The 25,490-nt window shown below is 45.0% G+C and overlaps 1 protein-coding gene across 2 annotated transcripts in view; it reads left to right on the top strand.

Annotated features, from left to right (window-relative positions):
- Positions 1-1,374: 1,374 nt before the first annotated feature.
- Positions 1,375-25,490, top strand: part of XPNPEP1 (X-prolyl aminopeptidase 1) — a gene marked incomplete at its 5' end in the record, with an annotated part of 28,179 nt that continues 4,063 nt past the window's right edge. Inside the window, 15 exons of one of the 2 annotated variants that reach the window (XM_082002228.1) lie at positions 1,375-1,491; positions 7,207-7,270; positions 9,547-9,651; positions 9,910-10,002; positions 10,953-11,096; positions 11,481-11,576; positions 13,798-13,879; positions 14,905-15,115; positions 18,400-18,489; positions 19,824-19,874; positions 20,992-21,050; positions 21,735-21,812; positions 22,349-22,420; positions 24,189-24,249; positions 25,096-25,165. In XM_082002228.1, the coding sequence (XP_081858354.1) occupies positions 1,375-1,491; positions 7,207-7,270; positions 9,547-9,651; positions 9,910-10,002; positions 10,953-11,096; positions 11,481-11,576; positions 13,798-13,879; positions 14,905-15,115; positions 18,400-18,489; positions 19,824-19,874; positions 20,992-21,050; positions 21,735-21,812; positions 22,349-22,420; positions 24,189-24,249; positions 25,096-25,165 (1,393 nt within the window). Of the gene's footprint in view, positions 1,492-7,206; positions 7,271-9,546; positions 9,652-9,909; positions 10,003-10,952; positions 11,097-11,480; positions 11,577-13,797; positions 13,880-14,904; positions 15,116-18,399; positions 18,490-19,823; positions 19,875-20,991; positions 21,051-21,734; positions 21,813-22,348; positions 22,421-24,188; positions 24,250-25,095; positions 25,166-25,490 lie in introns of those variants that run through there. The other variant, XM_082002229.1, reaches the window with a different exon arrangement.

Here is a 25,490-nt window from a genome sequence, read left to right as displayed (position 1 = left end):
CATGGCTGTGAAATGAGCTGTGAAATGAACTGGTCAGAATAAAATACTGCATAGCATGGCATTCAAGCAGCACAGAACCTACCCACCTTGCCCTGCAAAGTGATGGCATTAAAGTTGTAAGATCCCAGCTCATTCTTAAAAGAATGAGTAGAGAACCGGGAAGGGGATTACCCCACTTTGGGCACTCTTTGGAGATGTGAGTGAAGAAAAGATGGAGAGAACCTCTGAGGAGGTTACTTGACTTTCATAGGCTTTCAGGCCAGTCCTCCCCCACAGCTTGAACATCCTCTGCAGTCAGCTGTTGCCTTCCACTGCAGCCTTCACTCGCGCCAGCACAGCAGCATGGCCTGATGCGTCACTGTGCATGGTGCTCACAGCAGGCTCCGTCTATTGATGGTTTCTGGGTAGCAAACTGAGAGGTTGGTGTTTGCTGCAATGCCAAAGACAAATCCATTGCAAAACCAAAGCAAGGGAGGGTGATTGGCCTGTGCCCTTGTTTTGCCCTCTGATCTGCTGTCTTCCATCCAGCCTGTGCCCCACCCCTGCCTGACAGCAGCTGAGATCTGCAGAACATTTTCCAAAGGTCTTTAGAGGTTTCTTTAAGCCTCCCTAGTTGTCCCCTGGCAGTTGCTTGTGAGAGCTGAACGGGCCGTTCCTCCAGTTATAGTTGTGTTCTTGCTAGGTGAACTAACATGCAGCCCAGAGGCAAATATGGCCAGTGAATGCATCCCTGTCTATGTCCTTGGGAACAATTTTCTTTTGTCTGAGTTAATCTGCTCACCAATCCACTATGAAATGTTGGGCGATAGTGAAACTTATAAAAATTGCGTTCTTAACTGGTCCATTTTCTGAGTTCGGGTGTGCGTGGCTTGCTCTCTCAGCAGCCTGTGCTCCTGTGGCATATAAACCATATAAGCTCCCAGAGTGAAAAGACTGTGCACATGATGGATGGGGCTACTTCTGATCTCTGGGTGCTTGGGACCATTGACATCACATGCCAAGACCTTTCGTGGTTGTCATAGGGCATGTCTGAGGTGCTCTGGTTCCTGGTGCTGTCCACATGCAAGAAGGGTTGGCAAGTGTGTTAAGCTCCTGTATATCACCACTGGGCATGCCGATCCTTCACCAGGTGGAAAGGTCCTTTACAGGATAGACCAGCTTTGACTCTCTGGCCTCAATCTAATCCCTCGTTCTCAAGGAACATGAGTGAAGTGACAAGACAGGAGAAATTCTGGGCTGAGAGGGATGATGTTGGCACAGTTGTCCTCAAGGGCAGTTTCCAGTAGTGACAGCCTCCAGTCTGTGCACGTGAGTGGCCTGGGATGGCTGGACAGGTCTGAAGTTTTGTGCTTTGTTTTAGTTGCAGGTAGGAAGATGAGTCCAAAAATCACAACAGAGCTGCTGAAGCAACTGCGGCAGGTGATGAAGAGTCCTAAGCATGTCCAGGAGCCTGTCCAAGCCTACATAGTGCCCTCTGGAGATGCCCACCAGGTATGGATGGATAAATTATGGGAATGATTGCACTTTCTTTGCCTGTAAAAAAGAAAAGCCAGGGATAACTAAAATCATCCTTTGTTCACTCACTTTAATGGTTCTAGCATAAAAACCTGGGTAACCTGAGAAACATCATGTTGGAAAAAGTTTCTGGAGTCTGTTCAGGAGACTGAGGTTTTTATGTTCTTGTAACAAATCAACGTGGATGTTCCACCAGCAGCTTCTCATCAGATTGCCTCCAGGGAGCTCATGCTGCAAAAAACAGAGCTTGCCAGAGCACTTGCTGTCCCCATCCTGCTATTGGGAAGAGTAGATTTACTAGGGGAGGAAAAGACATTATCTGGGCTTTACTTTCCCCATTAGCACCTCCTGATCAACACATACTCTTAATCGAGGTGGAGAAGGATTAGTTGCAGAGCTTTCCTTTTGCTAGATGCAGTTCTTGCTGGAATTTGCTGCTTTATGCTAAAGCCCTTCAGATCCCACTCAGAGGGGCCTTTGGAGAGGCAGGGAAGGAACAGGCCACAATGACACTTCCCTTTCAATGCTGCTCTGCATCAGCTTGTTCTGTGTACTAAAGACAAGAGGGAAGTCTGGGCCCAGGGTGGTAACCCGTGGCAGTACCTGTGTTGTGTGCTGCCTCCACCATTAAGATTTTTGTAGTCCATGACATTAATTTTAAATTGCTGAGCTGCCTTTTACCTCCCCTACCTGCTTATATGCTAGTTTCACTATTCTGTTCGCTCTGTTAGGGGACCCAAGAACTGCCAAGGGTTTTTTCCCTCCTCAGCCATTTTCAGGAAACAAAAGACCTGAAGCTTTCCTGGCTCACACTCAAAGCTCCCCTTTACCCCAGGGTACATAAGAGCAAAATGCAACTGAATCGGAACCTTTGCCCTTGACTTGGCACTGGGGTGAGCTGGGTTCAGACTTGCCTGTGCCCTGGGACCGTATGTGCAGCATCGTGTTTCCTCTTAGGGAGATCCAAACTTGGGCAGGTAGAGGGAAGGTTTTCTGCAGCTGCTATTGTCCGCTGCATTCCTGCCTCAAGCTGCCTCTGTCCATATATAACTCTGGTTTCATTTCACTAGACGTTAAATGCTATCATGTGAGTTGAAGAATGTGACCCTCAGGACTTCTGGGTTTTTCTGTTGCTTTCTTTTCCTTGACAGAATGCAGTTAAGCAGAGAACCCCATGTTGCTATTTCCTGCCGGGCGAGTTGGTCAGGTTTCTCTGCAGAGCGAATCTATCTGAATGGAAACGATTACTCAAAGCTGCTGATTCTAACACCTCCTGACCAGCTAGTGCAGGATTTTGTCTGTGAGGTTTGGGAATTGGTGCAATTTTAGGCATTGGAGGAAACCTATTGGTCCCAGAACACGCTTAGTGATTCCAGGTAAATTGTGATGAGCTGAGATTTGCAGCTTCCCCATGTTCCAAGCAAGGGTTTGTTTTCTGTATGCAAATAAGAACTTTACAGCCCTGTAGTCAGATTTTGCTCTTAGGCAGCTCTCTTCATGACTCAGAAGACTGCAGTTTAGCGATACCCAAGCTTTTGGTGGCTTGAGCCATTTCCTCCCCGCAGCCCAAGCTACTTATTGCTGTGCTTGCCTCTGTCAGCTGTTCCTGAGGCTGTCCTGGGATCTGCAACAGAGAACTTGTCAACAAAGAGGGCTTTCCCTCCTGTGGTGTTGACACAGGGTTTAGATTTGGGGATTCCCTTTATTCCCTTCTAGGTTGCACTGGAACCCCTGGATTGGACTCATGCTGATACACCCCAATGCTGCAACTTGCTGACTAATTTCTCTTTCTAACACTGGGAATGTTTGATCTCTGAGCTCTGTGATGCTTTTAATATTGGTTTTCCTGCCAAGGCTAGAAGGCTTAGGTCATAATACTGCCAGGAGGGTTGCCGCCAGTTGTATCCTTTGCTTGCCATGCTTAGTTGTGTAAGGAGCTGAAAGACTTGCAGAGCTTCTCAAACACAGCTGGCTCTGACTCTGGCTTAACCAAGGCTGCTAATACCTTGGTTTTGTGGCTCTTGCAGCCAGCCCTGAATGTTGGCTGCTTTGATTTTTGAAACCTTTGATGCTGGTGATAAGTCAGAAGAAACAGACTGTTTCCTTGGGGACCCAAGTGGTCCAAAGGCTGGTGAGAAAGTAGGGCAGGCCCAGCCAAAAGTGGGCCAAGCCCATACAAAAAGCCTTGCTTCCTTTCATGAGTGCTGGGTGGATCTTGTGGCTGGAGGTGTCCAACGATCATGAAGGGGTGATATGCCATGCTTTTGGGAATGAGGCATCCAAGTCCTTTGTGGTGCAGTTAAAAATGCCTGTCTGAGCTTTTGGGATGTTGCCATGGTAAATGAAGGATCCATTTTTATGTTGAGTTACCCAGTTTACATCGAATCTGGAGTTTGGCCATATGGGAATATTCAGAGATTGGAGAAGCTTTCTTCTTAATGGGAGGGAATGATGTTTGGATTAGAGCTTGGGTTTGGAGCTAGTCACAGCTTAACTGGGGCTGGCTTCCACCCACAGTGAAAACAAATTTGGTCAGATCTGGCTGTTCTTCCACAACAAGGAAGCACCTGCCCAGCTCAGGGCCCTGTGTTTGGGTTGGCAGAGATGCCGTCTTCTGCTCAGGGCTGGCTCCTCTGACACACGCTTGTTCTGAGCTGAGGAATCAGTGGAGTTACAAAGCAAGAGACGGCTTGTGCACAGGTTGCACTGACCTGTTCCAGATCCTACCAATGCAGTTAGGTTTTTGGCAGTGAATACCGACCTCCCTCCAAGTACACAGCAGTGTTTGTTCTTTAATGGCATCAGTGTTGTAGCTCTAAGGGCAGCGAGCTGCACTTTTCATTGCTATTCTTGGTGGACATTAGGATAGCATAAGCTTTAACATGTTAATAGCCCAACCATGCAGACTGTGGTGATAAGCACCACTGATTTTTTTGGGTTCTTCCTGGCTTTGCTGAGGGCTTCTGTGATGCAGCTCCCAGTTTTGTCTGCGTGTCAAGGACTGACAGGTGTGGTGGAAAGCAGACGTGAAAGGCCTGAGAAGGGCCAGGTTGAAGGCCATCGAAGCTGCAAGACAAGCCCCAGGGAAGTACCGTGTACTGACTGTGCTGTGGCCTGTACTTTGTGTGGCGTATGCAGGTGTTCCCCTTGTAATTTTAGCTTGTGCAAAACATTGGCTCATCTTTGCACAGTGGGGGTTGCTGCATGGAACAGAACAGGTCGGTGTGCAAGAATTCAGACTGACAGACGAATGAACCATCTTCCCCTCCAGATCCCTCATACTTCCTTTTAAAGCCCATCTGCCTCATTGTAAACTCTTAAAACATTCCCTGGATTTGTCTGTGAATGGGACAGCATGAGGTATTTCCCATGCGGTCAAGGTCCTTGTTAGTTTAGGTCAGCTTTTACCAGATCTAAACCAGGTAGACTTCTTTTTTTCCTTTTAGATTTTTTTTTAAATTGTTTTAATCCATTTCACTGTTCTGTGCTGTTAATGCAGCTAGCTCAGTGTTAACCCTTCCTGTGAATGTGAGATTGCTTCTCTGCACAAGCAAACTAGCCTGTAGTCTCTGCTGCATTGGTCAAGAGAAAGGGAAGAGAAATTGCTGGTCTTATTTGAGATGTACTTAGTGATATGATCTACAATGGGAAATTTCCAGCATCCCCTTCAGGTGTCAGATCGTGGGAGATGGTGTCCTAGCTTTGAGCTGAGAATTGTGGGAGAGGGCGAGTTGTAGCAGTCAATAGGCTGAATAGTCAGTAGGAAATGTTGAAATGGGGAATCCTGCTCAGGTCTGGCATTGCTCTGCCTTCATGTCCTGTCCTGCTGCTGTGAGACAGGCAGCTGGGGAAATGGGTGCTTAATTCTGTTCCCTGAATAGCGTTGCCCTCTCTATCTGCTGATGCCTCTGTTGTTATTTTAAAGGGGGTTAATGGTGATAGTGGTGCTGTGGTGGGCTGAGGCGGATCCACCCCATCAGCTAGAGGTGTGCAGAGGGCAGTCATCTCTTCCTGAGGTAGGTATCCTGACCCCTCTCCTCCCCACAGCTGCTGAGCATATGGCACAGCCCTGTGGGGTCTGTGGGGCTGGACAGGAAGAGGCAGAGGGAACGGGACTGGCTCAGAGATGGAGGCACCCATGGTCTCAAAACCTGCCCCATTTCTGCCAACTTTCATTAGTGGTTGGATAAAATAGAGCATTTCTTGGGAGCATATCCCAGGAATCTTCCCTGGAAATCAGCAGCAAAAGCTACTCAGTCAGATCCTTTTTTGGGGCATGGGTTTTGCTGTCCCAAAGCTCAGTTTCAAAACGGTGGTGGTGAATGGTTGGTAGCTGCTGCGGAGAACGTCTTCCAGGAAGGCAGAGGCATAGTGGTTCTGGAGGGGTTTTGACTGTGGGGTGATTGGGAGCAGAAATAAAGAGTTGGTCCCAGGTGCTGCAATTTGTGCTTCTCACTCAATCCTGTGCTTTGAATGCTCTGCGTTCTTCAGAGAAGTGGAGAGTAACAGATTTGAAGGGAGTATTTTTCTGAAAATCACGTGATTTTTCTTATTTTTATTGAAAATAACCCTGGACAGAGACACGGAAATGCAGTATCTATCACAGTAGTAACTGAAACCACCTGAGAATTGAGCTGTGTTTTCTCAGCTCAGTCCCTAAAATGTTTCTTTTGCCACAGCACAGCTGGGTGCAGAGAAACTTTATGGGCAGAGAAACAGATTTTGGTTTCATACCATTTGTAAGGTACAAATACAGGGGTTTTGCAGCTCAAGCATCAATGCTGTCAGCCTGGATTAAGCTGATTTGCTGAGTTGTGCTAGTTAATTAACAGGTCTACTCAGCAGTTCTGACCTCCAGACTTGCCAGAATAGGATCCCATAAAAATGGTGTGTGGGCCATTTCAAGGTACAGTTGTTCTTTTAATTTGGGCAGCTCTTGTGGATGTTGGGTATCTGTGCATTCTCAGGCTCTTCTGTAATGCTGGCAACAGGTGTGTCCACAAACACAGGTTGTGAATGGGTTTGGGATGAGGATGGACTAGTAGTCTTTGGTTCCCTCTCACCCACCAAACCATGCTCTGGTGGTTTCTGGTGTAGTTGGGTTTTGAGTAGGCAAGGAAGAAGTGAGAGGATCAGCATCTAATTATGAAAGGTTCTAAGGGTTAAAGTTTTTACAGTTTTACCACCTCAGTGATTTTCTTTCAATGTCATTGTTGTGGAAAAGAAAGTCTTAAAGGAATTCTTAGCAATGCCAGTGAGGGGACTTCACTGGAGATAGTGAATTTTACAGATTTTATGCGTCGATTACTCTGGTCTCCAAGATCAAGGGGTGCTTCTGGTTTCTTTTCCTTTCACATTGCAACCTCAAAGGCAGCATTTGTTTGTTGCCCAAAGGGGAGGCTGAGTGTGAAATAAACATCTGCGAACTCTGAAGCACTTTAGTGTTTACAGACGTTTGTGGGAGAAAAGTGCTGCAGCTTAAAAAAAAAAACAACCCAAAACAGTTGGACCTAAGTACAATATAATCACAGATGATTAAATGTTCCAGTGGAGTAGAGCCCAGGATTTTTTAACTCATTTCGTTCTCTCTGTGGTGTCCTTTAGGAGAAAAAGCTTATCAAAGTATTTGTCATCAGCTGATTTCCACCCCCCATGCTGCTATAAATAATTGTTGCCTCTTTTGTTTTCTAGAGTGAGTACATTGCACCCTGTGATTGCAGACGAGCATTCATCTCTGGTTTTGATGGCTCTGCAGGTACCTTTCCAGAACTTGGGTTCTTGCTAATGTACGTAATTCCCCTCTAAAGAAATAGTCTCATTAATGACATAGAGGCAGGATGGAAAAGGAAACCTATCCAGCTTGTTTGGACTGTTTTCTTCCCATTTCAGCATCTGCAGAATTGTGTCTTGGCTACCCACTGGAATTATGTAATATCAGCGCAATAACAAGTTTTCAGAAAATGTTTGACCCTTGAGTGAACCCCTTGTAAAGTAAAATCCTGTTAACTCTTTAACGTGGTGCTTGTAACCTGCGGTCATTTCTTCTGATGTGCAGCCAGTACGAACAGATTTTTACATTGCCTGTTTGAGCTGGGTGAATAGTAGATGGACTTTAGCTAGCCTTTCTGTTTAAACAGAGCCAGGGCCAGAAACACTGCATTTGGAAACTGAACGCTGTGGAAAAGTTTGCTTATCTTGCCGAGACAGGATGTTTTCTTGGCTGTAGGATAGGTCTGTGTTTCAAGAGACCTAGTTTTTACCCTAGCTTTACTCTCAGCTCTGCAACTTACTCTGCTGTATGCGTGTTGGAAAGTCACTTTAGTCTGTTGATGTCTTTCCCCTCCGCAAATTGTAAATCGGTTTAATAAATACTACTACCTATATGTTTGGGGGGTTTATTCATCAGTTCCTGTGAACTACTCTGGGACCTTCTGTGGAAGGTGATAAGTCCAGGGCTGTGGGCTGCTGTTAATGGGTAACGCGAATCCTGTATTAATTTCATGCTTTCTGCATGGCCTCTTCATAACCTTCCTCTCTATTTTTGGCCCTTGTTATGCACTTGGAAGGTCTGTGTTCCCAGCCTAGCGCTCAGTGAATCAGTGAGGTTTCACAAAGGGGCTCACCTTGTGTGTCTTGCTTCATCTTTTCAGGCTGAAGCAGCTTAAAATGGGGTTTGTGTTGGGGGAGTTTGGTAGAAGACAATGTATTCATATTTGGAAACTCTGCTCAGCTAATCTGGGCTTCAGTTTCTGGTGACAGAGTATGTTCAGGATGCAGAGACACAAAAGACTTGGATTCAGTTTCTGTTTGTGCCATGTTTTTCTGTTTTTTTTTTAATTGCCAAGGGCAAGGCAGCTAGAGTACCTTGCTGAGATGTCACTGCCCCTCAGCTGTCTGCTTGCATCACTCCATCTGGAGTTAGTGGAATGGGACAGACACTGAAACCTGCAGAGGTTTACGTTCATATTTCCTGTTCAGCCATCTCTGCTAGAGCTGTAACATTTAGGAAAGGGGTGCAGCTGACAGCTGGGAGTGATACCCACATCTAGCCTAGTAACAGCTGTTTCTTGTGGATGGCCAGAGCTCAGGCTTCCTCCCTGTAAGAAGATGGGATGGAGTCTGGGGATGTACAGTATGTGTTACTGTGACAACAGCCAAGTGGAGACCACAGTCTCTGTTACAGAAGGTTTGGAAAGCCTTGTTTACCCAGTTCCACTGACTGGCTGAGATGTGCTTTAGTTGAATGCATCTGAGGCAATCCATTAAGCTGCATCCTTGTGCATAGTGTCTCTGATAGGATTTGGAAGGTCGTAGTGTAGGGGAAACAGTGAATATCTCCACTTAAACTGGACTAACTTTTGAACAGTGGGCAGAGCTGCTTTTTGGGGAATTGGGGTCCATTTCAAACACTCTCCTTGCCGTCTGTGTCTCTGCATGGTGGCTGCCCACCTCTAAATCTCTAAACCTCTAATTGAGGCTGCACCTTGAATACTGTGTTCAGTTTTGGGCCCCTCACTACAAGAAGGATGTTGAGGTCCTGGAGCATGTCCAAAAAAGGGCAACAAAGCTGGTGAGAGGTCTGGAGAACAAGTCTTATGAGGAGTGGCTGAGGGAATGGGGATTGTTTAGCCTGCAGAAAAGGAGGCTGAGGGGAGACCTTATCGCTCTCTTACAACTACCTGAAAGGGCGTTGTGGTGAGGTGGGTGTTGGTCTCTTCTCCCAAGTAACTAGTGATAGGACAAGAGGGAATGGCCTCAAGTTGCACCAGGGGAGGTTTAGACTAGATATTAGGAAAAATTTCTTTGCTTGAGAGAGTGGTCAAACATTGGAACAGGCTTTCCAGGGAGATGATGGAGTCACCATCACTGGAAGTGTTCAAAAAATGTGTGGACATGGCACTTTGGGACATGATTTAGGGGGCATGGTGGTGTTGGGTTGATGGTTGGACTTGATGATCTTGAAGGTCTTTTCCTGCCTTAATGAATCTTTGATTCTGTGAAATAATCACACCTTTCTGCCTTCCTGCCTAGGTACTGCCATAGTAACTGAACAGCATGCAGCCATGTGGACAGATGGACGCTACTTCCTCCAAGCCGCACATCAAATGGATAACAACTGGACACTCATGAAAATGGGTATGCAGCAGGCTGGGATACTGCTCCTGATGAACAGAGAACAATCACAGGCTATTTGTGATTGTTAGAGCTTGGGCCATAGCAGGGGCTTATGGACATCTTGGAAACACTGCTGCTCCTGCTTTAGTGTCCTGTGCCCATGGGTCTAAATATACATAATCTGATGTGTTAGCTTGGACTTTTTGGGTAGTATGGGAACACCTCAGTACGACTTCTTCTTTGAACCTCTTTTTCTCTTTTTTTTTTAAATACGTGGAGGTCTAAAAGATACACCAACTCAGGAGGACTGGCTGGTGAGTGTCCTTCCAGAAGGCTCGAAGGTGGGAGTGGACCCTTTCATAATTCCGGCTGGTTGGTTTTACTTTATTTTGTAACTTTGGGTTGGGCCACTAGATTTTGCTTCCTTGCTTCTCTGTCTAAGCTGTTGTGTGATGATATGTAGCTAACCATCTTTCAGCCCAGATGGGGTGGTGGGTTAAACTGTTATGCAAAACAGGATGGGTTTTGGTTTTAGGCATGTATCATGAGAGCTCCACAGCAGTGCATTGACTCCAAAACACAAGGAATGAGAACTTCTGTCTGGGCTTGCAGTGACCTTACTTGAAAAACAGAGTCCCGATCCACCTCCTTTTGTCTGTGCTGTGACTTGTCATGGGTACTTCAGTACAAAGTTGCTGAATGTCTTGGCTAGCATGTGAGCCAGAACACCCAGGCAGAACTCACACTGCTACTCCTGCTTGGTGGACTCCTCATCTCTGCAGCTCTCCCTGTAGGAAGCACATTCCTGGAGAGGTACCATTTATATCAGATGAACGCATAGCTGTCTACTCATGCTTCAGAACATGGGGCCCAATCCAAATGTCACTGGAGGCAAGGGGAGGCGTTTCATTGATTCACATGGGCTAAGGATCAGTCTTGTGGCTGTGTGGAAGCCCATCTCATCTCTCATCTAGCTTAGATCTAGCATGGTTCTGTACTGGGGTAGAGGGCATCCTTACAGCAGCGTCTGGGGTGGCTTCTTCCAGTGACTTCTGTCTCCCAGCTGGAACAGTTCTTCTTCAGCTGAAGCATGAGGCCCCAGGGCTGTCAGGTTCTGTACCTGCTGCTGACTGTAGTGGCTGCATTTATGGAACTGTAGTTGCAATAGCTTTTGCTTTGTTTTTTTTATGGGAATGGGAAGAAGGAGAGGCTGTAAGGAAAGGAGACTCAGATTCTTGAGTTTGCCCCCTGCAAACAGGGCCATTGTTCAGTCAGTGTGTGTTCTGTAAAGCCATCGCTCTTGACTCTTTTCCTTTTGGCAGACCAGTGGAAGAGGATGTCCAAAGCCTTGAGAAGTGCTGGCCACGACCTTGTGCCTGTCAAAGAAAACCTGATCGATACGATATGGACAGACTGTCCTCAGCGCCCCTGCAAGCCTCTCATCACGCTTGACCTGAGTTACACAGGTGAGAAGCTTCCAATAGACAGGGACTGTTTCTACTGCCCTATCCCCCTTTGCTTTTCTCTTACAAAGTAGTGAGAAAAACGCTACTGCAGTGCAATGTCATCCACTGTGAATAGGTCAAGAAGGTGATAGGACCTCAGCTAATGACTCCTTTGTTCTCAAACTTTAAATAACCATTTGCTAGAGGCTAGATAACTTCAAAACAAATCCATAGATCTCTGGAGGGCAGCTTGTTTGAGGTATTTCATACCAGTTATTAGAAAGGAGTGAGGAGCACAAGCACAGCGTGTTTTGGGTACCTCCAAAATCCAGTGCATTGGTCTGTGTTTATGTTATTGTCTTCCATAAAGTTGGTGACTGTAGCTTTTTGTACTGTGTTTTGCAGGGGTCAGCTGGAGAGACAAAATTGTAACCCTCCGTTCAAAAATGGCTGAGAGGAAAGTCGTGTGGTTTGTGGTAACAGCCTTGGATGAAGTAGCATGTAAGTCTTTGCATCGCTTTTCTCAGTTCTTCCTACAAAATAAATGTCCTTCCTGCTTTGGAAAGGAAGAACCCTGCTAGGGTACGAGGCACTCATGACAGCCAACGTATTTGTTAGAGGTCAATTAACTTGTATCAAGTGCAGTGGCGATACCAGGTCACAAACAGCAAGCCTGTACTTCTACACAGTGTCTTATTACATCAGTACAGCTCCTGAGTACATTTTTGGCCCACAAAATGCAGCAAATCACAACCTTTGAAATACAGCCCATGCAAAGGGAAAGGAAAGGTTATATATAAAGCATGAGGCAGTTTGAAGAAGACCCGTGAGATTTTCTGGCTGTAAAATACCCGATGTTGCCTAACCCTATGGGAAGATGAAAACTGTTTTCTGCTCTGGAGGCTGGGCTATAAACAAAGCAATGCAACATGTGGCTTTGTATACATAAGGCAAGGGTGGGGTACATGGCATTCACAGTAATCTTCCTAGCTGTCATGACTTTTTAAGTCAGTCTCTACCTCTCCAGTGCTTGGCAAATGCTTTGGTTAAAACAAGTAGGACAGGGCTCAACTTGTATTTCCAGATAATTTCAACACAAGGTCCCACTAGAGGGTCCCTTCTATGTTTGGGGCCCCAGGATAACGAGGTCTCCACACCTGGCCTCGCAGCCCAGTGCGTGGGAAGGGAGAATGGCGAGAAACAGCAGTGGTGCCCCCGGGACTGTTGTTACTAGTGCTATGTATCCTTTGTGCAGAAATCACCAGTGTGCAGACTGGTGCAGTGGGAACATCATGCTGGCAGGGTGTGGGTGCTGCTAATGCATGTGCCCTGTGTCTGATCTGAAAAGGTAGAAATGAAGGTTGTGTGTTCCTAGCTCCAGCGTTGCCAGCGCAATGTCTCTGGTGCTGGGGGAAATCAGCTTGGTGAGGTCTGCAGGCTCTCCTGGATCTGGGACACGGAGCAAAGAGCTTGTTTCATGAAAGTGCATCTGAGAGTGGTGATCTGACTTCTCCCTGGGGAGGCCTGCGTGAGCAGAGATTGCATGTCTCACCTTTTCAGGCGCATCTCCAATTAAATTAATGATAAATTGGTGCCCTGAGGTGGTTTGAGATTAAATGTCTCCAGCAAAGCCAAGCTTGGTTATGAATCAAGGGTTTTAAGATGGACCAGAGGAGGTCATGAGAGAAGCTGATTGCTGGGTGCCTGGTTGATTTTCTCCTAAAGGGGGAAGGGGAGAAGTTGTCTTTAATTTTATCTAATGCAACTCACTGTATTAAACTCCAGACAAGTTTCTGGGGACAGAAAGAGCCACAGAGGAGACTGTTGCCTCCTTACTGCATTGGAAATTGGCTGAGTGAGGAAGTTTGTACCCATGCGGTAAAGAGTTCTTTGTGGCTCTTTCCTGCTTTCAAATGACCTACTCCTTCCCTGGGGAGAATCAAACTCTATTTTTACTTTCGTGGCAGAATTTGCACAGTTCGATGAATACAGTGCTGGGTTGTGATTTAGGGCATGTTGGTTCTTTTCCCAGCTGTCCTGCTGGCTGGCCTTATTGCCTTGAATAACTCATTTCAGCTAATTGGATACCCTGGGGTTTTTATTTGACCCTAAAATCAGGAGTTTGGAGATGCTGAACATCTACTTCCCCTCTTGACTTTGTCTGGAGTTGTGAGGGATAAAATCTTTTGGAAAAAACCTAAGACTATGCAGTCTGAATCTGAGATGTTGGAGGCACCCAAATGAGAGGCTTTTTTGGACTGTTTTAGTCTTGCCTATTCTGTCTGCCTCTTCCCTCAAGCATCAAAAGAAGGATTGGAATGAAATGATAACTTGTAACTTTGAAGTCTTCTGGCTATTAAGAAGTGAGCTTTTATTGCATTGTACAGACCAGAAAGGGCAAACACTACTTTTTTTTACATGTGTCCTTATCCTTTTGGCCTGTACCTGCTTTCTTACAAGCCAGCCCTCCTTCAAAAGTTAAACCCCAATTTCCTTCCCCGATGGGAGTGTTGAAACTGCAGTTCTGGTGCCATCTCCTGGCAAAAATACAGGATTGCTGGAAAAGGAGCAGGATGTGGGACAGCTCGGTGGGAGCTGGACTCATGGCCTGCACCCATGACGACTCATTGCTTGACTGTGTTTTGCTGAGATTATTTTTGGCTTTCTCTAGTGTTGCAAAAGATGAACCAGGACTGTGATTCTTGGCGTTCTTATTTTCCAGGGCTTTTCAACCTCCGAGGCTCTGACGTTGAGTACAATCCTGTGTTTTTTGCATATGCCGTCATAGGAATGAACACAATCAGGTGCTCGTATTCCTCTCTTCAGTCCTCCATGATGCATTTTTCTGTAGGAGAGCTGTTCTAGCAAAGCATTTGTCTTTTTAAAACACTTATGCTCGAGTGCTTTAATGTCCCTCCTGAGCACTTTTGTCTTCAACGTTAATTACTCTCCTCCCCTGATCAGAGCTAGAGAGGCAGCCAAGATCTCTGCTGCGCTCCTCAGCACCTCAGCTGTGTTGCTGGGTGACCTTGGGCAGGATGGCTGGCCCCTCTGTGTGTCACCCCAAGATAACGTGGAGGGCCTTCGGAGCCCTGAGTGAAATGTGGGTAAGAGCCAACGCTGGCCTCAACATTGGAAAACTTTGCTCTAATGTCATTGATGAGTCACTTCAAAACTGCAGGGACTGTGTAGAAAAGTTTCAGGGATGGTTTATGACAGAAGGCTTCCTGCCTGCGACTGCCCCATATATAATGAGCCGCAGCAAGCACAAGTCTTTTAGAAGCATCTCCAAGCTGCTAGCTAGATGCATCTGAGGTAAAACCTGGCTGGGTGAGTACAGGTTGTATGTGAAGGTTGAGCTGAACTTTCCATTTCAGTGAAAGCAAGAACAATGTGGTACTTAGAACAACACTAGCTTTTCCATTTCCAGATACTGCCCTTAAAAATAGAGAATGGCCATTATTTGCCTCTGTTACTCTCTCCTGCCTGAAGTGCAGTGATAGAATGCAGGCATTTTGAATGGGTCATACAAACAAAAATGCTATAAGCTCCTTTCCTCTCAGCAGGGTGGTACATCTTAATTTCAAAGCAGGATTTAAGTGTATGAAGTCCAGTGGTTAAAACAATATAGAACAAAGTATAGCACATAATTCACAGAATCATAGAGTAGTTTGGGTTAGAAGGGACCTTTAAAGGTCATCTAGTCCAACCCCCGTAATTAATGAACTCCTTTCTCTCTGAAATGTCACCAGAATGGTTTCTCCTTCCCTGCTTTACTCCAACCACTGTCAGATCTGGTCCCACCTACTCACTCTGATTTGTTTCTCAGGCTCTTCATCGATGGTGACCGGATGATAGACCCAGCTGTAAGGGAGCACTTACAGCTTGACTCCACCCTGGAGCCTGAGTTTAAAATCCAGGTGATGCCCTATGGATCTATCCTGTCAGAGCTGCAGGCTGTTGGTGCAAGCCTCTCACCCAAGGAGAAAGTGTGGCTCAGTGACAAAGCCAGCTATGCTCTGACTGAGGCCATTCCCAAGGTTAGTGGCCCTTGCAAAGCAAAATACTTTTTTCCTTTCTGCTCAGCGTGGTCAGGAATGGTGTTAATGAGGGCAGCTGGCTTCAGCTTCCCCTTTGCAGAGCATGATGCAGGCTGGAGCTTGTGTGGAAAGGATCCAGCTGTGCTGAGATATCAAGGGGTTGTTAATCCTGGGGTTCCTCTCACTGGAGCTGCCCTTCCAACTTGCTAAGCCGATTTACCCAAAGAATTGTCAGCTTAAGATAAGACAAGTACAGTGAGAGAGGGGAGGGAGCGAGGGAGCAGGGTGAACTTAGGTCACTGTGCCCATGGCTGGAGCATTGGCTTTATGCGGACCAGCAGTAAGAGCTGGAAACTTGCAGAAACTGAAGCAGGAGAGTTGAGCAGGACTTGGGAGGTGGCATTGGGCTTGATCTGAGTGTCTGAAGATGGTTGTCCTTGTTTATTTCAGTGGCTTGAGGATATCGGGCAATATGTGACGTCTTGTACCGAAGACAGGAGGGACAGGGTGACAGAGTTGTTGAAGCAGGGAACCTTATGAGGACATGGATAACTTGCAGGCAGTGATTGTCCATGCAGTGAGTGCATCTGCTGAGGGACAGTTGTAGCATCAGAATAGTTACTGTACAGCTGTGCTCGCTATATCTTACCCTTGTACTTGAACTTGGCTGTCTGTGAGTCCTGCAGTCCACCTAATATTCCAACAGTCATAAAGGAGATACTTGGGTAAGGACACAGCAGGAACTACAGACAGATAAGCCAGTTTCCATGTGTCTTGTGTACATCTCCTGTTTGCTAGAGATCGCATTCTTATGAGTGCCATCCAGTTTACAGAGATACCTAGTACCTAACAGATTCTGTGAGTAAATATGGCTGGGAATCAGGGACCAGATGTTGCCTTGGAAGACCAGGCCTGTTGAACAGAATCTGAGCTTGTGCTGGGTTACTAAACAGTTCAGGCTTCCCACCTGAGAATCACAAGACTCAGATGAAGGGATTGCTGAAGGAAGAACTGAATTGTAAAAGTGTTTGGCAGCAAGTCTGCATTCACCCACCAGCAGGTTTCTGCCTCGACCAGGCAGGCAGATACCTCCTGCAAGTTTCATGTAATGCATGGTTGTGCTGCAGGTGTGCATATGATACAGCCCTACCTGTGGCAACAGAGCTAACTCATGGGGCCTGAAGGCTTTTTCTGTATACAGGAATTTTAAGAATGGCCTCAGCTTTGTGTCTCCCAAAAGACAAAATCCTAAGAACAGGAGCAGGGTGCCACAATTTGATACCAGCACAAATCTCTGCTTAAACTCTCCATCTGTCATGGCCAAAATAGCAGGAATCATGCATTATTTTTTTCCAGTGATGACATTCACTTAATACCTTCATTATACGTGGTGCATCAGGACAGACAGTAAAACCAAAGGCCTGGAAAGTTTTGTTGCTTCCAACATATCCCTTTAATGCAGGATGTGGTGCTCTCTGCCTTTGCACTGACTCGAGGGAAATGTGCAGTTTGCCTCGTGCGTTTTTTTTGTTTGTTTGTTTGTTTAAAAACCAACAAGACATGTACATGAGCAAGATAGACAGTTTTTTGCCCCTGCCCAGTGTTAAATCTTCTGACACCATCAATCCATTTCTAGGTGCAAATGACCTCTTAATATAGAATACTGACATTTTGCCCAGTCTCTTTTGTTCAGGATAGCAGAAAGCATAGAGTCTATGGAGCATTCAGGGTAAATCATTGTTGATCTTTTGGCTTTAGAGTAGAAAACCCCTTGTATTGTAGTTGGAGTCAATGGACTAACCCCTGTTTGGGTGAGTTGCTGTAGATGATTTACGCAGAGCACCCATATGGAGAAGTACAGCAGGTCTGTCCTAGATTAAGGAATGTAGTGAGTTGTTGATAGATTATTTACCCCTTTAGCACTGGAAGTTTTACCTGATACTGAGTCATTACAGTGCCACATGCCTTCTGTGTGCAATGGGAGAGTCCCTCCCTCAAGGACCTCTGTGCGTTAGAAAGCAGGAGAGGAAGGACTGAAATGTTTTGATTAAAAACCACTTCTAGAGTCACTGAAGGAGCCAAAGGTTTCCCAGTTCCTTATGCTGGGCGTTTTTCTCCAGCTCTACATCACTTTACACCAGCTGAGCAACTGGCCTGGGGTGCTTTGAAGAACCCCAGTGCTGGAAATGCATGTAATGACTGTCTCCATCAAAGCCAAATATTGACATTGGCAAAAATCCAGTCCATTACTAAACACAGATCTGCAAACCCTTTACAGTTTGCCTACGGCTGCATGTAAATATGTTTTTCACAGAAGATTAATAGAAGCTACCAGTATCTGTAAAAGGCAAGCTGATCTAAGAATGTGACCATTGAGAAGTTTTGTCCTGACTCTGATAAAAGGACTTGCCTGACTTTCTTGTGGCTTCTTCAGTACTTTAGTCTTGCTTTGGAAGACTTTGGAAACTGTTAGCCGGTAGCATTTGTGTGAAATTGGTCTTTGCTGAGGATTTTCCAGGCCTTTCCCATGAATTTGAGTGGTGTTTATTTGTATGCTGGTGCATTGAGAATAGGAAAATAACATGTTGCTTGAGCTGTGATTGTGTGGGTGCTCATCCCACCTCCTGATATATAATGGGTAGAGAAGAGAACTGTGGGGCAAAAGACTTTGGTTTTGTTCCTTCTTCTGATGCCAAGTATGATGAGACTTGGGCAAGTCACCTCAGTTGGTGAATTTCTGAAGACATGCTCAGAACCAGCCGAGCGTTCCTGCTAATCTAAGGACAGCTGATTGGGAAAGTGCACAGTGGTAAGGGATCAGTTACTAGTTCTTAATGCAGGGCCACCCTGACCAGGCACAGGAAAACTTTCTCTCAAACCGCTAATATAAACTCCTTTCAGAAGCAGAGAGCAGCTAAAGCTCAGGTTTGCAAAGGCCTTTCATGTTTTCACAGGCCTTCAGTGTATAGCAGTAACAGGAAACCCATAGCTCAGACATTGATATATATGCTATTTAGGATATCCAAATCTTCACCCTGCTTCATGACAAGCTGTTGACACTTTAGGTCCTTGGATTTCCCTGTGGCTGTTCTTCCTTCAGTCAGGGACTGTTTCTCCTCTTTTTTCCCCAAGTGCATTTAAGTGACTACTGGCAACCAGTATCTCACAGCACTGAAGGTTGAGAGAGACTACTGAAGTACGAATTGTGGCCAGGCTGAGTTATTAAACCTGTAGGATTATGTAGTCTGACTAATCCCCAAGTAATCCTTGTCCTTCTGCTGCAGGCTTACCGATACCTCACCCCATATACCCCCATCTGCATTGCAAAAGCTGTGAAGAACACATCGGAAACAGAAGGCATGAGGAGAGCACATGTAAGTGAAGCCTTGAGAGCCTCCTTGCACATGGCAGGAGGTTTGTTTTATGTTTAGGGAAAGAAATTACATTTTCCTTTCAGTTTTAGTGTTTTGGATTAAAAAGCAAATAATTTGGATGGCAGGATAAAAATCATTTTCTGTCAGACCTTTACTGCTGTTGAAGCAGTTTTTTTGCTTGTTTATCATTCCCTTGGGGTGAAGAATGACATTTGTAGTAGTGTGAGGAACCAGCCTTGCTCTATTGGAAGACCGTGCAGACTTGAGAAGTGTTGTTTAGAGTATGGGCCCTCAAAGGGATATTCTCTCCCCTTTGCTAGTTCTGTTGTTTTTCTCAGTGGAGTCTTCAAATTGTTATCACTTGAATAAACACAGCCTAAAGAACACCGAGAAATTCTTTGACACATGGTGCAAAACACCGGCCAAGATGTTCAGAAGCAGCCAGTGTCCTCAAAGCACTCTGTTTTTGTGTCATCATCATGACTCTGGAAATGAGGCTGATTTCCCAGGAAGCTTCATATTTTCAATCAAAGCAGCTGCCTGTGAAACAGGTTCGTGGTGGGGCTGAAGTTTTCTCTTCTTTATTTCCTGTTAATTTTCAAGGAGCAGTTTTCACAACAGGAGAAATATGCCAGTTGAAGCCGGGCTGGCAATTCTGGGCTTGTCCCATATTTTCTGCTAGCTTCTTGGGAACTGCTACTTTCTATTTCAAGGCTTTTCTTTTCCTGTTAGTTAAGGGGAAGTAAAAATACTTGTACTGAGCAGAGACACTTTGTTACCTGCCACCTTGAGGGCAAAATTGTGTCTTGTTCCTGTATACTTGTGTCCTGCTTCTTGCCCCTGCGTGCTGCAAGCATATAGAAAAAGGGAAGAAAAAGGGGCACCACCAGGCAAGAGAGGAGCAGGAAGCTGTGTGACAGAGTCCGTGTGGTGCCTGTGTGCCTGAAGGGCATGTTCCCCTGTTGCATCGCCAGATGTGTTGTGTGGTTACCTTCCACAATCTGAAATGCAAGATCTTGTGTGTTGAAGCAAAAGAGACTTGAAAGCCACATGTTGGGTAAAGCCAGTCTTTGCTGAGTTCTTGGTAATTCTTCACAGTAAGATAATTCCCAGCACTAAACCTTTATTAATGGTTATTTAATTGTCCAGATACATTTCCAGTGCTGGTATTAATTACAGGATTCAGAACCTGGAAAGACCTCTTCAATCATATCTTAGTTTGTGTTTCTGAAACTTGCAGGTCGAATTGTTTTGCATCAAAAACAGTTTATACTGAGGCTTGGTATATCTTTTTTCTTCTCAATTCCCCTTTTCTTGTGCCTTTTTTAACATAGATTAAAGATGCTGTTGCCCTGTGTGAGCTCTTTAACTGGCTGGAGAAAGAGGTAGTGTATTATTTTTTTTTAACTTGGAGATTTTATTGATATGTGAAATTCTTCATTAGCATAAACCTTTTGATAGTCTTCACAGTGCCTTTGCTAAAAGTGGGAAAGCAGTTGGGGTTTTATCTGTTTTTTGGGGTGGATTTCAATCATACTTCCATCCATGGCTGAATGAATTTCTTTGAAAACATAGTCTCATTCATTTTACACAGACCAAAGCCAGAGCAGGTGAGAAATAACCTGGACAGGCTTAATACAGTATTAATACTGTCTTGTGCTGGTTTGGTAGTGTAAATAATGAAATCCATTTTTGTGCAATACTTTGGGATTATTCTCATGATAATCAGTGTTGTCTGGCAGTATGGACAGATTTGGCATTTATGAAGGCAGAGGTGCGGTCATGCCCATGTGCAGTGAAAATGGGATGAAGACAAATTACTCATGTTTTTTAGAAGTAGACAGCGAAGGTGCAGAGTGCCAGGTGTTACACAGCAGCTTACTAAGCTGTGCTCCTTCTATGTTACTGCATGTCTGAGTCCATTGACTTTACCTATGGAGGTGGCTTGATGACTTTCAGAAGGTGCCTTTTTACATGTCTGAGTACCTCAAGAAGTCTGCCTCAGGGGTTACGAAACCTAGCTCTTGCTCCCCTTTGTCTGTTGTCACAGGTTTTAGTTTATCAGATGCCTAAAGTAAAATTTGATGTCCTTTATTTTTCCTGCAACTGCTTCCATTTCTAATTTAAAAGCACAAAAATTTTTCTAATACCAATGGGCTGTTGGAGAGAACTATTTAAGCTTAGTGTAACCTGTCTGGGAAGAGATGTTGCCTTGTGAGATGTTACGTCTGCACACATCAGTGAAATTAATACCGCACAAACTGCTCCCTAGTCAGGGTTCAGCAATCCTGCTGTGACCGTCTCTTCCTGCTTCTCAGATGCCCACATGTCCTGCACAATATTGCTAAGTTTGTGTTTGTCATTACTGAGGAATAAGGAAATGTGGAAAGAGGTCACTTCAAGACTGAGTTTCATAATGCACAGACGAGGCCCAGTGCTTAAGCATATAGCATTTTCTTTGCTTGTTGGTGTACTAACTCAACCTACGTCTTTGTCCACTAGGTTCCAAAGGGGACAGTAACAGAAATAATTGCTGCAGACAAAGCAGAGGAGTTTCGCAGGTAAAAAGTAAATCCCCTGTGAGGATGTTTTCTGAGTGGCGTTTTTATCCTTTGTTTTTATTTTATTCTTTAGAAATCCAGCTCACTCGCAGATATATTTTACCTGAGGACAAACCAGGATTTCTTTGAACACTTGAAAGAGTTGGGGAAGAATTGGGTCTCTTGGGAGATACAAGTCCCAGCCCACTGGATCCTATCCGCTTTCCTTTTGAGATAGCAATGAGGAGTGCTGCAGGTTAGGACACTTAAATATGAGACAGTTGCTTTCTTACCACAGAGGAGTTGATGTAAGAGTTAGTTTTCCTCCTCTTCTGATGGAGAATGAACCTCATTTGTATTGAGAGATACTCCCATGTGTACATCAACAAGACCTCTAAAAATGCCTTTGAGTAAGTAAGTAACAAAGAAGAAATTGTTCAGGACATGTCTTCCCCAGGTGGTCTGGGTGGTGAATTTTCTGCTTGTAAGGAAAAGGTAGGGATGAAAAACAGGTTTTCACATGGTTGGGAGGATAGGGCTTTGATCTGTACAGTTCTCCTACCCAAGTGCACTTGCCCAGATGACTTTCAAGGCTAAGGGGAAGGCTGAGGTGATGTGAAATTGAGGATGGGGCATTGCAGGTGCCCCAGGTGCCTGGTGTGCTCCTCTTGCTTGTGCTGTGGTGATCAGAATCTTTTCTTTCAGGCAACAGAAAGACTTTGTTGAATTGAGTTTTGCTACCATATCAAGCACAGGTCCAAATGGAGCCATCATTCACTACAAGTAAGAGAAACACAGCTTCTCCTTTCATCCTTCAGCAAATATAGTTGGAATCAGCTGTCTAGCTTCTTTGTGGAGTCACAACAGAGTACTCCAGGGAGATGTAATCACTGTTGATTGCCATCTTGCTTTATTCCACCAGAGCTTCTACACTTACTAAATAAAGATCTCTCCCTGCTGGCAGCATGCATGTATTATGATGCTGATCTGCTCGGGGACCATAGAAAAGGGCTATTTTGGGGGTAGAGTCTGGGAAGGACAAGCATGAAGTGCAAACTGTTCTGAAATATGTCCAGGAACAGATGTTGAGGGCTTTGCTGGAAGCAACAAAGCTATTCTCTGTACTGTAGTGCTATTTACTGTAGACAAATACACGCCTCAGTATGATTCCTGGCTCAGCATATGTGGGATTTCCATCACTGCCACAAGAAATCAGAGCTGACACATCCAAGCTTGCACTTAATATGGTTTCTGGACTGCAGATGTGAGCTGGACACCCTAAAATTGTGGAACAAAAAACTTTGTGTTTAACTGAACAGGCCAGTTCCTGAGACCAACAGAACGCTGTCTGTGAACGAGATCTACCTCCTGGACTCAGGAGCACAGTACAAGTGAGTGGGATGAATGGTGCTGAACTGCTATGTTTTCTGCTCCCAATGACCACCTGCAGGGTCAGCTCACAGTTGCTATGGCAAGCACGGCAAAGTGTAGTTTTGAGCACAGTGCCATTTCACAGCCAGCCTGCTTGTTGTATCCTCTCTGGAGGGAGTTTGTGGAATTCTGAATATTCAACAGGAGACCCTGAGTTAGGCTCAGGGCAGCAGACTAGGGCTGCTGACAAGCCTCATCTGGGGTAGGGGATAGATCTAAAAGTACAGTTCCCGCCTGAGTCCCAATACAGGTGTGATGGTAGCTGTGCTGTAATTGCTAGTGCGTGTTTCTGTCTGTTGCAGCTCTGCTCACCTGGCGCATTAGTATTAGAGCTGCAGGGAACAAGGAGCAGGCCTGACTGCCCTGGTTTAGTTTTGGGCTGCCTGCACAGCAGCCTGCACAGCTGAGTGTGGCACCTACCCTGCCAGGATCGGCCCTGTGGGCAGATTTGACTGATGTTGAGGTCAGAACAAGGTGGGGCAAAGGAGCAGGACAGCACTGCTCTGTGGTGGTCTCTGTCTTTCCAGAGAGAGACTCAGAGGCGGGGTTTCTCATCCTGGTGGCCACTTGGGTCTCAGGTGTGTTTTTGGGAAGGCGTCATGTCTGTTGACTCACTCAGTGCTGTTTTGACAGTGCCATTTAGTGGCCTCAGTCTCTGCAGCTGTTTACTGTGGAACTCTGACTCCATGGAAAAGGAAAGAAATAATGTTTTTAACTAATGTAAATAAATGAGAAGTGGCTTTTTCAGAAAGATGCAGGATAGGCCTGGCTGCTTCTTTGAGATGAGCTTTGTCTTTAGAGCTATGCCTTTTTGTTATGTCAGTCAGGAAGAGCTTTGAAAAAGAACCATACAGACATCCTTTGATAAGATTTTTACAAGGAGATCTTTTTTTCCTCCCCTCTGATGGCCTAATTAATGATTTCCTTAGTGCAACTATGAAAAGCAGCCCTTTGAATACAATATAAGCTGGACATCAGTGGCACCACAGCATTGTGACAGGGATGCTCCTCTTGTCCCTGCTGAGAAGTTAAACCGTGAGTTCTTTGTGACCATGGCCTGTGTGTGCTGGGGAAGAGCGTAGGCACAGGAGTGAGCGTTTCAAAGGGAACTCATTATTTCAAGAGCCTCTGTGTTTTTGACAGCAGGCTCAAAATGATATTTGTAGAAGGAATTTAGAGCCAGTTTCTGATGTCTCAGACGAACCCCTATCCAAATGCTGGGTAACTTCGAGAAATTGTAGCACAAGGCATCCTGAGGATGAAAGAGACACTATACCCCCTTACACTTCCCCTTTCTGAGCTGGTAGCTGTCATTTGTGCATAAGTATATATTTTTAAGCTGCTAATGAATCATCTTCTATACAAATAGAGTAAATTTGGCCATCTGTTCTGTTCTCGGTGGGCAGGTACCAGTTGCTAAACCTCCAATTAGCATAATTTTTATGAGTAGTTTAGATTCTAATTTGCGAAGAGCTTTGGGATGCTTATGGATGAAAGATAACATTTTGATTTGTAAATCATTGCTACATCTGGGGCATGTGTGTTCAGGAATTTTTGAGATTAGGAAGTGTTACATCATCAGTCTTGTGTAGCACAGAGCAGATGACTTTACCTAGTTATGAGTGTGGTTGGTTTGCTGCAGTGTGAATGGGTTTTCTGTGCATTCTCACTTTCATCTTTCTTTTTCTCTCATCCCTTTGCTTCCTGAATCTTTGTTTGCCTCTGAAGAGATGGTACAACAGATGTGACCAGGACAATGCATTTTGGCACACCGTCAGCCTATGAAAAGGTAAGTTGGCATCTTAATGTGATTTTCCATTTGACCCTTATTATTTAGGGATACTTAAACAAATTCGTTATGTGCCCTATTGCTATATAGTCAAAGTGCTCTATCAAGTATCATTTATTTAATAATACATGATAGCATTTTGATAAAGACTGAAAAGGAGTCTGTCAGACTTCAGACTTCCAAAATACAAACTAAGTGATTTAGAGAATAACACCTTTCTATCTTAAAATGCACACCTCTCATCTGCAAAGTGATATGTCTCCTCTAAGAAATAATGAAATCAGAGGGCTGAGGATAAACATTACTGGCTTGTCCGACATGGGAGTTAGCGGGGTTTCATTTAGTGCAAAGCCCAGTATCTAATGCAAGGCTGCAGTAGTGGTTTGTGGCTAGTGTACCACATCAAAAACCAGTCTCAGACTTGCCTGAGAAGGTCCGTGTTGGAAATTCAGCAATGTAATTTTGTTTATTTTAAATTACTTCTTTAATTAAAACTAATTTCATCATTATAGTTCACTTAGTAATGAAAATATGCTGTAGGGTATGCTCAGGAAGTAAAACTACAGACACAATGAAAATCAATCATGTAGGTCAGGTGAATCCTGCTTCTAAACCTGTGGTCTGGGTTTGTGACACACGCTCCATAATTAGCAGAGAAGGATCTTCAGAGTAATTTAAACTCTTTCTGCTCATGGTTTGCTTTGGCATTGCCAGCCATAGGAGAGCATGAGCAAGTCTTTCCAGATCCTCTGCAATGTGCTGCAAGGTGCAGTCTTTCTTTCCATTCCTGAGGAAGACAAAATTTTGCCTCTCCCTGTTTACTTATGGCACACATTTCTCTGACAGGAATGCTTCACCTATGTCCTGAAAGGACATATAGCTGTGAGTGCAGCCATTTTCCCAAATGGAACCAAAGGTAGGTTGGTAAGTTGGAGTGTTTTGACCACAGCAGTGACCTCTGAAAAACCATGAAGTGGTCTGAGGGCGACATTATAGTTGACAGATCCAGATGTGTTAGACAGATAATTGATGTAACTGGCTGTGTCTGTTTCCATCACAAGATTTTGGATTCTGGATTAGTGATGACTTCTCTCTCAGCATCAACTAGTACTAAAGATTCTGAGGGGAGCAGTCTGAAAGGGTGTTCAAAGTGCTCTGGATCTAGGGTGATAGTGACTTTCGTCAGTCAATGGTATTCTAACACATCTGTGGCCTTTCTGTGCTTGGAGGTTTTCTTTATG

The sequence above is a fragment of the Phaethon aethereus genome, assembly GCF_964289735.1.
Source record: "Phaethon aethereus genome assembly, chromosome: 7".
Classification (NCBI taxonomy): Eukaryota; Metazoa; Chordata; class Aves; order Phaethontiformes; family Phaethontidae; genus Phaethon; species Phaethon aethereus.
Note: the sequence above shows the minus strand (reverse complement) of the source record. Positions and strands in the feature narration are given on the sequence as shown.